This window comes from Sinohyriopsis cumingii, chromosome 16, assembly GCF_028554795.1.
Source record: "Sinohyriopsis cumingii isolate HCF-2022 chromosome 16, ASM2855479v2, whole genome shotgun sequence".
NCBI classification, from domain to species: Eukaryota; Metazoa; Mollusca; class Bivalvia; order Unionida; family Unionidae; genus Sinohyriopsis; species Sinohyriopsis cumingii.
The window spans coordinates 62232484-62250168 of NC_142976.1; the positions used below are offsets into that span (position 1 = coordinate 62232484).

Below are 17685 nucleotides of genomic sequence, written 5' to 3' on the forward strand. Positions count from 1 at the left end.
TATTTGGATAATATATCCCAGCTCTGAGGTTCCATTTACAAGCAATTCTACAATTTTCTCTCCCTGAATCTGCTTTGCATCTGCCACTCCCCCACCCCCACCCCCCGAGAAACCTCACGCTACCTGTTGACATAGGTAACACACTGGTCATTCTTATTTCCATAATTATGAACATAAATAATAAAGTAAAACATGAGAACAATTCAGAGTCAAGGGATCCAGGTTTCCCAGTAATAGTGTTCAAAACAGTATGTACAATAAAACTGTTTGGATATATATATATATATATATATATATATATATATATATATATATATATATATATATATAACTTACAGTTTTTTAAGAACTAACAGTCAGTAGGATCATTGCATCCCGTTTAAGTACTCCACATGGACTCACTCCGGGTGATAGTTTTCATACTGTTTATACATTTTCCTGTGGCAGCCTCATTAACGCGTAAACACCTGTTTTCTATTTGAATAATATAGTCCAGCTCTGAGGCTCCATTTACTAGCAATTCTACAATTTTCTCTCCCTGAATCTGCTGTGCGTCTGCCTCCCCCCCCCGAGAAACCTCACTCTATCTGTTGACATAGGTAACACACTGGTCATTCTTATTTGCATAACTACGAAAATAAATAATAAAGAAAAATATGGGAACAATTCAGAGTCAAGGGATCCAGGTTTCCCAGTTACAGTGTTTTTAGACATTATGCAGAATAAAACTGTCTGGACTTCATTTCCCATAGGTATACGATCGCTTAAAGATTATTCAAGTACGAAGATTATATATATATATATATATACTCCACATGGACTCACTCCGGGTGGTTCGGAAGTGTTCCAGTTTTGGCAACACGTTTGAGACATAAACATGTACACTAATGCTGCCCGAGTCTTTCATCGTAATGCATATAACACTCTTTTCATTGTCTGGCGACTTCGAGCGATTCTTATTCTCTGCTCCTTTTCAGAACCGACTTTTATCGTTTATTCTATGTTTCATCTCTGGCTGTTTGGCGATTTCCACCCGAGTCTATGTTTGGCCAACCGTGAACAAATGTTGGTCAAAAGTTGCACAAACCCTTCTGACCTTCACATGATTTTTCAGTATATTATCAACAGCCGACAAAATAATGTCGGTGATAATACATATATCTTCTATTGTGACTCAGCCATCTTCATCATTTTGTCTTCCACAACATGGACCCTCTTCCATGGATTCACGACTATCCTTAAAACAATGAAATCTTCTCAAAATTGTAGGATTTGACAGAATTACGTCCGTAAACTTTGCCCAAGTCGGCGTCGATCTCAATAATGCAGTGCTGTAAGAGCGTCAGTTATTTGCAGAATGGTCTTTGCTCAGTGGCAGAATAGTCTAGTCTGATGAAAATCAGATCTCCACTGTTATACATGAAGATCTGACAGCAACCGCTTAAGGGTCATGTTCTGGTAATTTATGTTATTAATATAATCGATAATTTTATCAGGCATCAGATGAAGTCTTATATGTTCGCGTTTGGAGACTGAGCAGTGTATATGAAGAGCATGAATGTGTATAGCTACGATGTCGTATCCTCAGCTTTATTTGTTGTGGTTATTGTTACGAACTGATTCCATATCATGTAATGGAAGAAAAAAAGAATCATCACTAAAGTCATAAAAACAATTAGTGCAGAAATCTACTACATAAGTATAATCATGTTGTGAAAAAGTTTGCCTTATTTTGAATTTATTAAGCCCTTACACGATAAAATAAATTGGCATAGTTACACTAACCTCACTGTGTCCGCCATGACAGAAAATTCGAGACTCTCGCCGTGACCCATTTTCTATATAAGGCTTGCCAGACCATATTTGGATATGCTACGCTATGTTATTATCAATCAAGTGACTATTAGTGGGTTCTTTGTGGAATTTCAAAGTTGCCGATAAATCGTATTTACTTTTAATGTGCAGAATTTCTGACTCCAGCCGCGCCATATTTTTACTACGATTTGTTTACGTTTCCAAACAAGGGGACAATGTCATTGTATGGCAAAGAAACAAACGATAAACATGTTTGACCAGCCTGGAACTATACGCAGGTTCTATATAATATGAACAAATATGCAATAAATGTACTATTTTTCGCACACACCTATCAGCACCATTGTGATATCATTGTCGGATGAGGAATGGTTTATCCCTAAATACTGAAGTGACAATAAACTCACGATAAGAGATCAAATATTTTAGTGATCTCTCCATTGAAAGAATGCTTGTACGTTATTTTTCTGATGATATTTTGTTCATCGAAAAACATACGGTATTGCTGATAGTTGTTGAATTATGATAATATATGTTCTTCTTTTCATCCTTGCGCTCTATGTAACAGTCTGTTTTTATTCTCTTTTTGTATAAATGTGCCATGACCAAAAATTAAATAAACTGGATTTAAATGAATAAATGTGGTTTAGTTACATTCAGCAATAGCGTGGTCTTTCGTCCTCCCAGTCTTCAAATTTATCAATGTCTACCGATTCAATACAGTTCGACAAAGACGTCGGAAATCCAGGAAATAAAGATCCGAACGCATGTTCTTTATTTCTCAGAATATAAGAGAAGATCGAGAAAATAGTTCTCCTTGTACGCAAAAGTTCCCAAAACGATGATTGGAGCCCAACACATCGTATAGGCTTTTGTAACTTTATTCCATTGGAACAGTGGGAATATTTGTTCAAATACACCATAAAATAAAGAAATACACTAATAGTTCTAATTAGTAGATTGATTTCGTCTAGAAAACGAACATAGGACACTAAAAATATCTGCAACGTGACTCAAATGAGATCCAGTGGCAATTCAGTCAACACAAACAGTGACCTGAACAAAAAACTATCATTGGCTGCAGCCTAACCAGTCACGTGCGTTTCCATGCCTTGACTCACTGAGAGGCATCTCGGTGCGAATTGTTGCTGAGGAAATACACGCTTATGACGGCGCGGCATTACCCCAAATACACTTATATTAAAGCACATATACTTGACCTAAATAATGCAATTTTACTACAAAACCACAAACGTTTCGAATATATGTTAAGTTTAAACTTGAACTTGATGGCAATTTATTTATATATTTGTTCCTGCTTTATCAATATAAAATACATAATTTGTTTCATTTTATTTTTTAAAGAGTTTTTCTCAGTTTGTACAAAGGCCGTTGTTAAAGGTAATGTAGGACAAAACAGGCGTCATTAAAAGTAACCCACGTAAGATATTTACTAAAACCTACTTAGTATGAACGTCAAATATTCAACCTTTCTTAGATAAAATACTTGCATATAATGAAAATTACCTTAAAAAGCGGGGCCCCGAGTGGCCGAGTGGTCTAAAGCGTTCGCCGTTACGGATCACTGCCATCTCACCTCTGTCTGCGCCGGTTCGAGTCTCAGATTCAGCCAATGTGGATATGTGAGAAAGCATGCCAGTAGCTTCTCGTGGGTCGGTGGTTCTTTCCGGGGTTTTCCCGGTTTCTTCCTCCACCATTAATACTGGCCGCCATATATGGCCTATCGTGTGCTGAAAAATGGCGTTAAACCCCACAACAACAACAACCTTAAAAAGCTAACATCATAAATATCATACAATGCCAGATATTTTATTTCAAACTGAAACATGATGACAGGATTTGACGCAAAAACGGACCATGTCGCTTGAACAAAATTGCAAAAACAAGGTTTTCTGTCGAAATAATAAATTCTTTAAGTATGATTATAGTCTTGCAAAATTAAAACTCAGCCCTTAAATTACTAATTAGTACATAAGATACCCTCTCCCCTCTTTCTTATCCTCTATAATATAAATTTTTGGAGGGGCTATATGAATAAACACATGACAGTGTAGACGTATATAGCTGTTGAAAAGGGTACCAGAGTGTTAAACTTACATGAGGCAGTTAGTTACATTTACAAATACCTACATAAAATCAAATAATTTTACATTCGAGTGTTCCATAATACTAATTGTTATTTATTTATTTATTTATTTATTATAGGCAACAGACAATGCTCTTAAACATACTCTCCAACGGCCTGATTTACATACGTATTTATTTTATTTCTTTCTTTAATGATTTACATTTATATTTATTTCATTTATTTATTTAGTAATTTACAGTAATATTTATTTAATTTATTTATTTAATAATTTACATTCCTATATATTTATTTTACTTATTTAATGATTAACATTCATGTTTATTTAATTTTTTTATTTACTAATTTGCATTCATATTTACTTAATTTTTTGAATGAGTTATACTCATATGTATTTTATTTATTTATTTAATGATTTACATTCATATTTATTTAATTTATTTATTTAATAAGAACTGGTTTCAATATCTTAGAACGAATGAAGATATTGCATATACTTACAAATATACTAATTATAGCATATACATTTGAGGTATGAAATGCAAGAGGATACTAACTGTTTATATTATAAGTCATTGACTGAAAATTAAAATCGCATGATTAAAGAGTACGTCTGATACTGCATGTAGAATGGCATATGCTGTGGAGAAATACAATTAAATAAAACTCTATGAGGCATCCCTATTTCACACTTAACACCCAGAAGTTCACTAGTACTTCGTTTTTGACAGCTGCAGAATTTTACATTTAAATATGAAATTTCATTACGACTGATTTTCAATAAAGGATCATGCAATCTCGATCTTACAGTGACTGCTTCATTTTTTGAGAGCGAAAATGAATTATATTATTATTAGCTCATAGTGTAGTTAACACATTAAACATGCCTATTAGATTAGTCTTGTTTTTCACAGGTCGGACATCAGACAAATCTAACAAATCTGTCTTGTTTTCCACAGGTAGGTCATCACAGTGATCGCACATACCTAGAAAGTCATTCCTATTTTCTACAGCTAGGACGAGAAACATACATAGCAAATCAGTCTTGCTTTCCACAGGTAGGACAAGAAACAAACAGAGCGAATCAGTCTTGTTTTTCACAGAGTAGACACCACGCAATTCTAGCAAATCTGTCTTGTTTTCCACTGGTAGGACATCACACATACCTAGCAAGTCAGTCTTGTTTTCCACAGGTCGGACAACATATATACATACAAATTCAGGCTTAATTTCCACAGGAAGGACAAGAAACATGAATAGCAAGTCAGTATTTTTCGCCACAGGTAGGACATCAAAAATATACAAAGCACATTAGTCTTGCTTTCTACAGATAGGAAATCAGACATATCTACCTGGTCAGTCTTGCTTTCAACAGGTAGAAAATCAAACATACCTTAAAGGTCAGTCTTGTTTTCCATATAGGAAATCAATATACCTGGCTGGTCACATGGAGATAAATCAAATATACCATAGAGTCAATCTTGTTTTACACTGATAAGACACCAAATATACTTAGCAGGTCAGTCTTGCCCTCGACAGCCGTGCATAGATGTCAGTCTGGTTGTACAGAGTGTATGACACCAAACATGCCTGTCATGCTCGTCTTGTTTTCTACAGGTAGAACATTAAAATATACATAACAAGTAAGTCTCCGTTCCCCCACTAAGAACATCAAACACACCGAGCCAGTCAGTCTCGTTTTCTACAGGTTGAATATCAAAATAAATATATAGCAAGTCGATCTCGTGTCTCACAGTTGGTACGTGAAAGATATCTATCAGATCAGTCCTAACCAGGATGAACATCAAACCCTCCTAGCAAGTCATTGATGGTTTCCACACGTAACATGATAGCATAAAAATATTAAAAGATGCATATGTTTTCCGTTTCAGTAATGCATTTTAAAATTCTCGTGTTTTCAGTCAGCAATACTTTACATCTTTGTGCCAAATCCCACCGTCAGGTCTAAAGACAGAAATATAAATGCCTTCTTAAACTCTCTCTCTCTCACTATATATATATATATATATATATATATATATATATATATATATATATATATATATATATATATATATAAGATTTATGACTTAATACAGATAAAAGGTTTATCAATATTTCATATTTATTTATATTTATGGAATAAATATTATTAGCCGTTATTTCAGTAACATTTGATTATTGGATAAATGTTCAACATTTCTCTTTCACATCTGTAGTTCAGATTTGTAGCGCTCCTCTACGGCTTGTATAAATTTATGTTGTCTTTTAATTGAAATTGTACTTTATGTGTATTAGCTATCCAGGGGTGATCTTCATTCCGACGCTAGGATTTTGAAAAGCAAAGTGCAAGGTGATAAACGTAATATTTATTTAAATATTTTGCATTTTAAATGAGCAGGCGGGAATAAACAAATAAACCACTAAACAAATTCTTTCTTTAAAGGTGAAACTTAAGATCGTTTTGAGATGGTCTTTGAACTTATTGAACTTTTGGTATAGCGTCAAAAGTCAGTATTTTCAATGATAAATTTTTAATAATTATTGGCTTCTTCGCGTATAATGGGAGCGTAACTAAATCGTAATCTGTTAGTTTGGGGAAAAACTTGAGTCTTATGTGCGCATATTTATTTATATTTGTACGTAATTCGGCATATTATCTCGCCATCCCGAGCTTGTGCATGTTCTCAACAAATGAATGGCCGTACCATGTGCATCAGTAAGCTGAGAGGAGTGATCTTCCCCAAACCCCTGCGATTGGTTTGCTTCCAGCCAATGGCAGCGGTTGTGTAGTTTACTGTTTGTGTTGACTGAGTTGCATCTGCAGCGCAGCCGAGTCGGATTGAAAAACAAAAGAAGCACATAAAAAATCGACGGCAAATAGTTCGAGCAAATAGTAGTTGTTGCTTATGGAACTCTATTTATTTAATGCAAGAACTTGTTATTGGAACTTGTCTCGTATTATTATCTTTTTAAAAGGCCGCAAATCAGTCTTGTTTTTCACAGGGCAGACACCACGCAATTCTAGCAAATCTGTCTTGTTTTCCACTGGTAGGACATCACACATACCTAGTAAGTCAGTCTTGTTTTACACAGGCAGGACAACATATATACATAAAAATTCAGGCTTAATTTCCACAGGAAGGACAAGAAACATGAATAGCAAGTCAGTATTTTTCGCCACAGGTAAGACATCAAAAACATACAAAGCACATTAGTCTTGCTTTCCTCAGATAGGAAATCAGACATATCTACCTGGTCAGTCTTGCTTTCAACAGGTAGAAAATCAAGCATACCTTAAAGGTCAGTCTTGTTTTCCACATATAGGAAATCAATATACCTGGCTGGTCACATGGAGATAAATCAAATATACCATAGAGTAAATCTTGTTTTACACTGACAAGACACCAAATATACTTAGCAGCCAGTCTTGCCCTCGACAGCCGTGCATAGATGTCAATCTGGTTGTACAGAGTGTATGACAGTAAACATGCCTGTCATGCTGGTCTTGTTTTCTACAGGTAGAACATCAAATATACATAAAAAGTAAGAACATCAAACATACCGAGCCAGTCAGTCTCGTTTTCTACAGGCTGAATATCAAAATAAATATATAGCAAGTCGGTCTCGTATCTCACAGTTGGTACGTGAAAGATATCTATCAGATCAGTCCTAACCAGGATGAACATGAAACCTGCCTAACAAGTCAGTGATGGTTTTGCACACGTAACATGATAGCATAAAAATATTAAAAGATCCATATTTTTTCAATTTCAGTAATGCATTTTAAAATTCTCGTGTTTTTAGTCAGCAATATTTTACATCTTTGTGCCAAATCCAAGATCTAAAGACAGAAATATAAATGCCTTCTTAATCTATCTCTCTCTCACTATATATATATATATATATATATATATATATATATATATATATATATATATATATATATATATATATATATATAATTTATGACTTATTAGAGATAAAAGTCTATAAATATTTTATATTTATGGAATAAATATTATTAGCCGTTATTTCAGTAACATTTGATTATTGGATAAATGTTCAACGTTTCTCTTTCACATCTGTAGTTCAGATTTTTAGCGCTCATCTACGGCTTGTAGACGTTTATGTTGTCTTTTAATTGAAATTGTACTTTATGTGGTGATCTGAGCAGGCGGGAATAAACAAATAAACCACTAAACAAATTCTTTCTTTAAAGGTGAAACTTAAGAAGATCGTTTTGAGATGGTCTTTGAACTTACTGAACTTTTGGTATAGCGTCAAAAGTCAGTATTTTCAATGATAACTTTTCAATAATGAGTGGATTCTTTGCGTATAATGGGAGCGTAACTAAATCGTACTCTGTTAGTTTGGGGAAAACTTTAGTCTTATGTGAGTATATTTATTTATATTTGTACGTAATTCGGCATATTATCTCGCCATCCCGAGCTTGTTCATGTTCTCAACAAATGAATCTCCACACCATGTACATCAGTAAGCTGAGAGGAGTGATGTTCCCCAAACCCCTGCGATTGGTTTGCTTCCAGCCAATGGCAGCGGTTGTGTAGTTTACTGTTTGTGTTGACTGAGTTGCATCTGCAGCGCAACCGAGTCGGATTGAAAAACAAAATAAACACACAAAAATTCGACGGCAAATAGTTCGAGCGAATAGCAGTTGTTGCTTATGGCACTGTATTTGTTTAATGTAAGAACTTGTTATTGGAACTTGTCTCGTATTATTATCTTTTTAAAAGGCCGCATATGAGCACCGTCCTAGTTACGAGTGTTCTCAGGAACTAAAATGTCATTGCAGCACAATGTAGAAAGTTAACGCAATGACATAAGGTTACAAAAGCGTCTGCAATTGATTGGGCACAGTCAAATTACACGTACTATGGAGAATGCTGTTTATGTTTACTCAAGGAACTAGTTATCGAACTAAGTGTTTATTCTGAGAGCTCAAGTACTTACTTTCGGATCTTTACATCCTCAATCTAAAGTATAAAAAGAAACTTCTTTCCAAACTTTTCAACGTTTTTGGAATCAGCAAAGAAAGAAGATTCGAAAAGGACGAAATAAAAGGGAACAAGCAGTAGCAGAATGTAAGTACAAAAGTGAATTATGTTCCAGCCAGAAGGGTGTGGAAAAGTCGACGATCGTCTGTGAGATGGAACCCCAAGTTGGGGTCCAGGGGGCTTCGTCCATGGAAGCGGATTCATTGTAAGCGTTTCCAGAGCATAATTGTAACCAAATAAGAGTAAAGAAAATGTATTATTAGAAACGTTTCGATTGTTTCGCACTCGCATTTTCATGGGGGTGGGGCACTCAGAAAATTTAAATAGTAGCGTAATTACGAACTTAAAAGCAACGGCATACCACACTATGAAAACATAATTGATGTAACATTATGTACCGTTAATTATTACCTATTAAAATTAATATTTGGTGCAATCTGTGGTCGCTCTACTAATGAAGTGCTTCCTCAGACCTTTCTTGCATGTACTTTTACATAAAATATTATTGATATTACGAAAACAGCAGTCAGTGCAACTTTTCTAGACCAGGTGTATTACCGTTCATCAGATGCACGATCGAAGATTTGTTCAAACGTTCTTTATGTTATAGATATAAGGTGAAAGGTCTCTTAGTTTCTTACCTCAGTATATAGAAACTATATAAGCGAGAGCATCAGCATTCATTTTCTGACAAGTGTCAAAGTATAAATTTAACCACCAGTTTGCATACACCTTTGTGGCAATTTCTCGTTTGTCTAATTTAAATATTCGACGCACGCACCCACCACAACGCTAACAGCAGTTATACCAATAATTGATCACAGTAAACGTTTATCTTTTGGTTCCAATGACGTCACACACGTTCGGCAGTCCGGAATGAAACAAAATCGCTCGATTCAGCCGTGGATAAATAACTGTCAAAAGAGAACGTTCTATTAGCTTTCTCGTTTGATAAATCACAACGAATCATGAAAAAGTTAGATATTTACCGTCCAATGAGCGCATCTAATACAGTCTGTATATGCAATGGACCATTCAGTGACCGCGAATTTAAAAACAAACGTGTCTCACAATATTGAATTTTGTTTACAAAGATTAGCATATTATGCAACTACTACCACGAAAATGTGAGGGAAAACTATGTAACTTTGTTCAGAATATATATATATATATATATATATATATATATATATATATATATATATATATATATATATCCTTGTGTTTTGTGTGAGAAGTAGGAGACAACAACCTAATTTTTTCACGAAATTCATGCAGTCACATGTATGATTTCAATTTACAGCACCAAATTGTTTATATTGCAGCCAAAATATATAAATAGCAACGGCTAAAGATGTACGGAGCTAGAAAACTTGGAGTTCTTTTTATCAGCCTTGCCGTGATAGCTTTGAGTCATTCATCTGTTCTGCGGAAGTCGGCAGCATACGATGATCTACAGAATTCTCCGTTTGACAATGGCTATGATTCAAAGTACCCAGAGCTTGCTGTACAGGAAAAGGAGCAGGATGATGACGAAGTTCCTCTGGAAGAACTAACAGATGACGAGCTTGAGGAATATGTTAATGCTGAGGACAGGAAGCTGTTTTCCGAATTAGGTGAGTGAATTGGAAAGTTTGAATATTAGTAGGTAGTACAGGTAAAAGAAGTGTACACTGTAAAACAAGTCTGCATTATTAGTGCACGCGCATTGTCGTACAGTTTCATCTTTCAGTACTCAGATCAGAACTTTATTGATCTGACGTATGCAAAAAGGCACATAGTCAATACAATACATAATTCATATACAATTCATTGTTGAATAAATTAATGAATAATGGCGATATAAACCTGTGTACTGAGGGATAAAAGATAAGACAATTAAAATCAATCAGGACCTCCTCGGAAATTGTCTTCAGTGATCCGAATGACACACGAATGTGTCACTCTGAAATCGTTATTGCCATCTAATGAAGTTCGATCCTTCCACTTTGAGGTTTGGGTCAGTGGGTACGGATGATTGGTACCGAGAAGGAATATATGAGAATATCTTGTGAATTCCTTCATTACTATAAAATCTAAGTGTGATGATGAATTTAAATTTAATTTCGCATGCCGTGTATGTCTTCGTGATTTTGTGCGCACGCGTCTGATTTGCAAAATAATTTTCTCATATTTTGAATAAAACTAAACTGAACATGCATTAATACCCATGGCGAATATCACTTTTTCAATTATTTGAACTATGCAAACATACATACATACATACCTGCAGTATATTCGTACTTAATCATTTTAAAATTGATATGCATATCCTTTTTAATTTTTGCTATGAAACAGATATAATTAGCGGTAAAGCGGTCCTCGCGGCTAAAAAGGGACGATCTAAGAGATGGATTGGCCCCGCTGCAAGAGCTTTGTTCTCTGCCGGAAGAGCTCTCGCCCGTACACTCTCAAAAGGTCGTACGACCAGCAGCGCGGGAAAACTTACACGCCAGTATCATAAAGCTGGAGATTACCAGTCTGCAGTTCGTGACTTCAGCAGCCTCAGTCCTTCTAACCCTAAACCCTTCACTGGCAAGAACGGGGTGAGTAAATATCCAATGTAAAATTTTGATTAGTAAAATTATCATCATCTGACTCAGAAACTAGAGATGTTACTAGCTCATGACATAGAAGAAAAGAAAACGTATTAATGTGCGCTTTTGATCTGTGAAAATAGTTGTAAACAATGGCTAAACTATAGTTCTGCTAGTTATTTCTTTAGATTGTTTATAATTTCAACAACTATATGTAATTTAAAAAATATTGAATTTAATACTTTACAGCATTCATGAAGTTAAGAAGGTTAAAAATAGTTTACAAACTCTGCATGAAGAGTGTTTTTGCTTATCTGCAATGCTCCAGATATATTATCTACTTGAGAGTGACAGGTGTAAGGTGCAGTGATTTGCATTTGCATTTGCATGTGCAATCTATTTTTAAGCGTGACGACTTCAGAAATTCTTGTACAATATGTGGAGAAGTTCTTTTATAAGCAAACAGTCAGTCTTTAAGATAACCTTTTCTTCACATGACTCGAATTTCGAAACTTTTCATATCAGACTACAAATGAAATGTACGATAAATCAAATTGCACTTTGACGATAGAAATCTTTTGTTCATATCAAAATTAGATGAGATTTTACTCCTATATGATGAGATTTGTCCATCTGCTACACGAAAATGAATATTTACAATGAAAAGCGTTGTAGGAATTCAGGAAAGTGAGCCTTGACAGCAAAAGAGTCACGGCGGTTACGTCTGTACAAATGATATTACTAAAACTTAAATGGAAACAAAAAATGGCGGATATTATAAAATTTAAAGGTAAGAATAACAAACATCAAATATTTAGTCTGCAAACGGCTTCATAAGCAAATTTTGGGTCTATAAATTGCTTCATAAGCAAATTTTGTGTCTATAAACGGCTTCATAAGCAAATTTTGGGTCTATAAACGGCTTCATGAGCAGAATATGAGTCTTTAAACAGCCTCATGAGCAAACTGATAGCCAGTATCTACGCAGTCAACGCAATGATTACAACACCATGTCGAATATTAAGCGGTGTTACCTGTATTTTTTTACTAGGTCCATAACCTACAAAATACAATGCTGATAAACGGAAAACTACGATATTAAGTCGTCAATAATGGATTTAATATATTCCTACGTATATCCAGAGTTGTATGCATAAGATTGAACCATTTACAGATGTTCTCCTTTTTTTCATAGCTTGAAGGGATTACAGGACAGTTGGGAAGCAAGTACACCATTCAGGCCAGGAGCAGCAGTTCTAGCGGAAAACCAACTCTGGAAATATTTAAGAATGAAAAACCAAAAGGAAGCATCGTCCGAAAAATCCGATACGATTAAAGCATTCCTTCATTGCACATATGTGCTGATTACTCAAACTATAATACATTAAATTCAACGTATCTTTGATTACTCAAACTGTCAACGTATCACCCATTACGGTATACAGTACAAATACACATTATCTCCCGGTTTATGTACTTTGTGATTCAAAACATCATCCACAATTTGATAATCGGATTAACGCATTTAAAAATGAAATATCTTACAAAATACTGTAAATCATTTATGACGGTGTATGGCAATATTCGAATGGTAGATTGATGTTTACCTCTCAGCTGGGTGCGGTATGTGGGAATCTACTGTAGCATAACATATTCCAATGGCCAGCAGATCATAAGCAGATCTCCCATGTGCTGGAAAAGTCAGCCTGAACTAATTTTTAATACACTATCATTAGCGGTTATTCCTATCGGGAAAAACGAATTTTTTTCTGTCTAGACAATACCAGCTTCTGAAAGTACAATGAATGAATTAGAAAATATAAAAAAAATATAAAAAAATTAATCTGCTCTTTTTTTATAAATATAATTCACTCATGAAGTCCAGAAAGTGAAAATGACCAAGCGAAACTAGCATTTAAAAATAACATGTGCAATGTGAAGCAAGACCAAGCTATATACTCTATAACCCAAATTACAAACATCAAGCATTCATCAAACTAAAGGGAATTAAAAGTTCTTTTAAGAATACCTAACGTACAAGGTCTTTTTTAAATAGACAGAATAACCAGTGACAAAATTTGAGGAAATTTCTATCCTTAAACTTTTAATCCTTTACAAAATACGAAAATGTAGAGCGCCACCCAATGTATAATAACAACTGATGATGTCACAAATTACGTCAGACGTAATGTAAATATGTGAATAAACGCATGAAGAGGGTGAACATTTTGAAACTGAAATAAATTTAAATAAATAAAACTTTTTCTTATTTCTGAGTTTATTTTCAATTCTTTTGTAAGAAAAATATTTTGTTGCGCATTGACGAACGGTGAATGGCAGGGAAACACCGAATTGTTTATAAGACATGTATTTTCGTTGCTACAAGTAAAAATTTATAGAAGATCTCAAATGGGTAATGATTAAATACTGAATTTATGAAAGAAGTTGAATAATGTCCAGCTCTTCCAAGCCCTGGCGAGCAAAAGCTGGACAGTATTCAACTCGTTTCATGAATTTAATATTAAATCATTACCCATTTGAGGTTCGTTTTATCACATAGTGTTTATTTCAGTCTAAATTATTTAGATGGTCTTATGTTACGTGTTTGGGCTCAAATAAACAGTAACAAAAGAAAGTGTGAAAACCAGACGCTTTGAAAAATCTAATAAATAATTTGTTTCCTTCGAAAATCTCTGTAAAAATGAAAAAATAAGAACTTACGGGTATAATAATCAAATCCAAAAGTAATCAAAGAATAATAATCAAAATAATTTTTAGATGTCCTAATAATGAAATGTTCTAATGAATTCATGTTCGAGTCCCTACGAAGACTCCAAGATGGAAGACGTTGACGTATACTGTAGTCAGTATGGTGTTGATGTTTACAGCCCTTTGTGAAACACAGAAAATAAAATTCCGGTGTTTGAATTCTAAATAGAAAATTTAAAATATCTGTTTCCAAGAATCATGTATGAGCACTCAAATATTTCCAGGAAAAAGAATTATCCTTTAGAATCCAAATAATTTTCATAAAAATTAAATTCAAACTCCAAGTGACACAACATACACTTTTCAGAGTAAAGAAATATCCCGACTGACGAAATATCTCTATAAACAAAGATTAAACAGTAACTTGAAACGCAAAACAGATTCCCGGATGAGGGTCAACTTTCCAGAATCTTCAAAAAGTATTTACGTCTAAAAGCACGTAGTCCCAGTATGACCTTGACAAAAACCAATTATTTTACTCTAAGAATAAGATAAATATAAAATGTTGTTTACTTGTCTCAGTGATTTCTGAAACCAAGGTCAGGAACTAGGTCAGCTTTAGGTGTTTACAACTGAAGAGTCAAGGTCAAACTATTTTCTGAAAAATATCAAGTTCCTCGTAAACAAAACTACATTATTTTGACATTTAAAGAAATAATTTTTGTTAAGGCTTACAAACAAATTAAATCCAATAAAATTAAATCAAATATACATACCACTTCCCCCATAAAGAAAAAGAATGATTTATAATAAAGCTTTCTTTTTGCCATAAATTAATTTATACATGAAGTTAAAAATAACTCTTATAAATTACACACAGTGTATATGAAATAATATATAGTTATCCACGGGAAAGTGTATCTGCTATTAAAGTATCTTTTTCCTTGATGTGCCTGATGTCAATATCAAATTCCTGTAACAACATACTCTACCTTAGTAGTCTTTGATTTTATTTTTCATCATGCCGATGAAAGTAAGGGGGTTTTGGTCATTAAACACAATAATCGAAGAAAGAGCTGAACCAAATTAAACTTCAAAAAGATGTAATGCCAATATCAAAGCCAAACATTCCTTCTCAATTGTTGAATAATTTCTTTTGTGCTTATTTAATTTTGTAGAAAAATAGCACACTGGATGATCAATATCATTTTCGTCTTTTTGAATAAAAACGGCTCCAACCCCAACATTACATGCATCAACACACAATTTAGATGATTTCCTGACATTTGGAGCTGTAAAAACTGGCGCGCTTTGAAGTATTGCTTTTAACTTGTCAAAAGCCTCCTGACATTCTTCCGATAGTATTCAGCCATACCTAAAAATCGCATCAGTTGCTTTTTATTTACAGGGACAGGGAATTCAGAGATAGCCTTCCCCTTAGCATCTATAGGTTTAACTTGTCCATGTCCTACAAAATTTACACAAGCACGGCAGTACTCACTTTTGGATAAATTAATTGTCAAACTTGGATCTGTGAGTCTGTCAAAGAATGTCCAAACTGTCGCTAAATCTTCTTTCCCGGTGTCGTTGTAGATGATGACATCATCGATATAAGCATCACAATTGTCTAGACCAGAGTTAATCATACTCATGAGACGTTGAATGTACTTGGCGACCCTTTATCCCAATAGGCATTACTTTATATTGATAAAGTCCATCTGGAGTCACGAATGCCGAAATTTTCTTTGCGCTTTCCGTTATTGGAATCAAATTTGGCATTTCCAATCTTATCAATACAGTCATCGATTCTTGGTTGTGGAAATGAATCTGTTTTTGTCACACTATTCACCTCCTATAATCATTACACATACGGAAAGTGTTATCTGGTTTCGGAACAAGTATGCATGGTGAACTCCAGTCACTTTTACTGGGCTCTATAAAATCATTCTCCAGCAAATACTGAATTTCTTTTTTCAAGTATTCCTGTTTGAGAGGGTTCATTCTGTACGGTGTTGTTTGACTAGTTTGAAATTTACAACTTCAGAGTTATGGAAAATTTTGTTTGTTCTTGTAGGAACATCTGGGAATATGTGCTCATATTCAACTAATAACTGTTTAAATTCATTTCTTTCTTGCTCTTGCAAATGTGAAAGTTTCTGGTCGAGATCTTTCGTAATTTCTAAATTCCGAAGGTTCGTCACTCCAATATCAGTAGAATCCGATGATATTCCTTCACTTATATCTTCAATGAGTGGGACAGGTACAACTAAATTAATTGCATGTTAAACCTGGCTACCTCTTTCAGTATGCTCCTTGAGCATATTTATGTGGCACAGTTGTTTTCGTTCTCGCCCCCCAGGAGTATTTATGATGTAATTTAAATCACTTATTTTCCTGTCAACTGTGTATGGACCCTAATATTTGGCCTGAAGAGGATTTTGTGGTACTGGCAAGAGAGCCAGGACTATATCACCAGGCTGAAAGATCCTTTCCTTCGAGTTTTTCTCATATCTTGACTTCATGTTTGATTGAGTAGAGTGCAGATTTGCTCTTCCGACCTCATAAGCCTTTGACAACTTATACGTAAAATTGGAAACATAATCAAGAAGATTAATTTCAGTATCTTCATTAGAAAGAAGTTTTTCTTTCAACAGCTTCAATGGTCCACGCACAGTGTGTCCAAAAACCAGTTCGATGGGACTGAAGCCTAGATATTCTCGAAATGATTCCCTAACAGCAAACAAAAATAAATGAATGCCTTCAGCCCAATCTTTACCCGCATTAAAATAATATGCTCGAATCATATTTTTCAAAGTCTGATGAAATCTTTCTAATGCGCATTGGCTTTCATGGTAATACTCAGAAGATTTAAGTTGTTAGATACATAATTCGTACACAACTTGCTGGAAACTTCCAGACATGAAATTTGAGCCTTGATCAGACTGGTCAGATTTGGGAAGGCCAAATTGAATAAAAAATATTTTTTATCAAAGCTTTTACTATTGTTTTAGATTAATATTCCTCAAAGGAATCGTCTCTGGAAACCTTGTTGACGCACACATAATGATCGACAGGTATTGGTTACCTGACTTGGTCTTAGGTAAGGGACCAACACAATCTACCATAATTCTACTAAACAGTTCGTCAAAGGTAGGAATAGGTTCTTGATTAGACTTAGGGATATTCTGATTGGGTTTTCCTACCATTTGACAAGTATGACAAGATCTACATTATTTACAAACATCACTTTTGATTTTTGGCCAATATAAGTGAGTCAGGATAAGTCTTATTAATCCCTAAATGACTAGCCAAAGGAGCTTCATGGGCCAGACTAAGTATTTCCTGTCTGTAAGGTTTTGGAACTACAATTTGATAGTCCACTGACCACTCATCAACAGCAGGTACCTCGGGAGGTCTCCATTTTTTCTTAAGAATCACATTTTAATGAAATAACAAACAG

The 17685-nt window shown here is 34.5% G+C and overlaps 1 protein-coding gene across 2 annotated transcripts; it reads left to right on the forward strand.

Moving 5' to 3' along the window:
* Nucleotides 1–8582: 8582 nt before the first annotated feature.
* On the forward strand, nucleotides 8583–13785 carry LOC149780555 (uncharacterized). 2 transcript variants are annotated; one of them, XM_089937589.1, is made up of 4 exons: nucleotides 8583–9145; nucleotides 10266–10556; nucleotides 11278–11525; nucleotides 12712–13785. In XM_089937589.1, the coding sequence occupies exons 2-4, from the start codon at nucleotides 10295–10297 to the stop codon at nucleotides 12850–12852; spliced, it is 651 nt and encodes a 216-aa protein (XP_089793715.1). In that variant the 5' UTR covers nucleotides 8583–9145; nucleotides 10266–10294; the 3' UTR covers nucleotides 12853–13785. The 2 variants fall into 2 exon arrangements, with proteins under 2 accessions (XP_089793715.1, XP_089793714.1); XM_089937588.1 differs by having other exon boundaries at nucleotides 8587–9027.
* Nucleotides 13786–17685: the final 3900 nt, after the last annotated feature.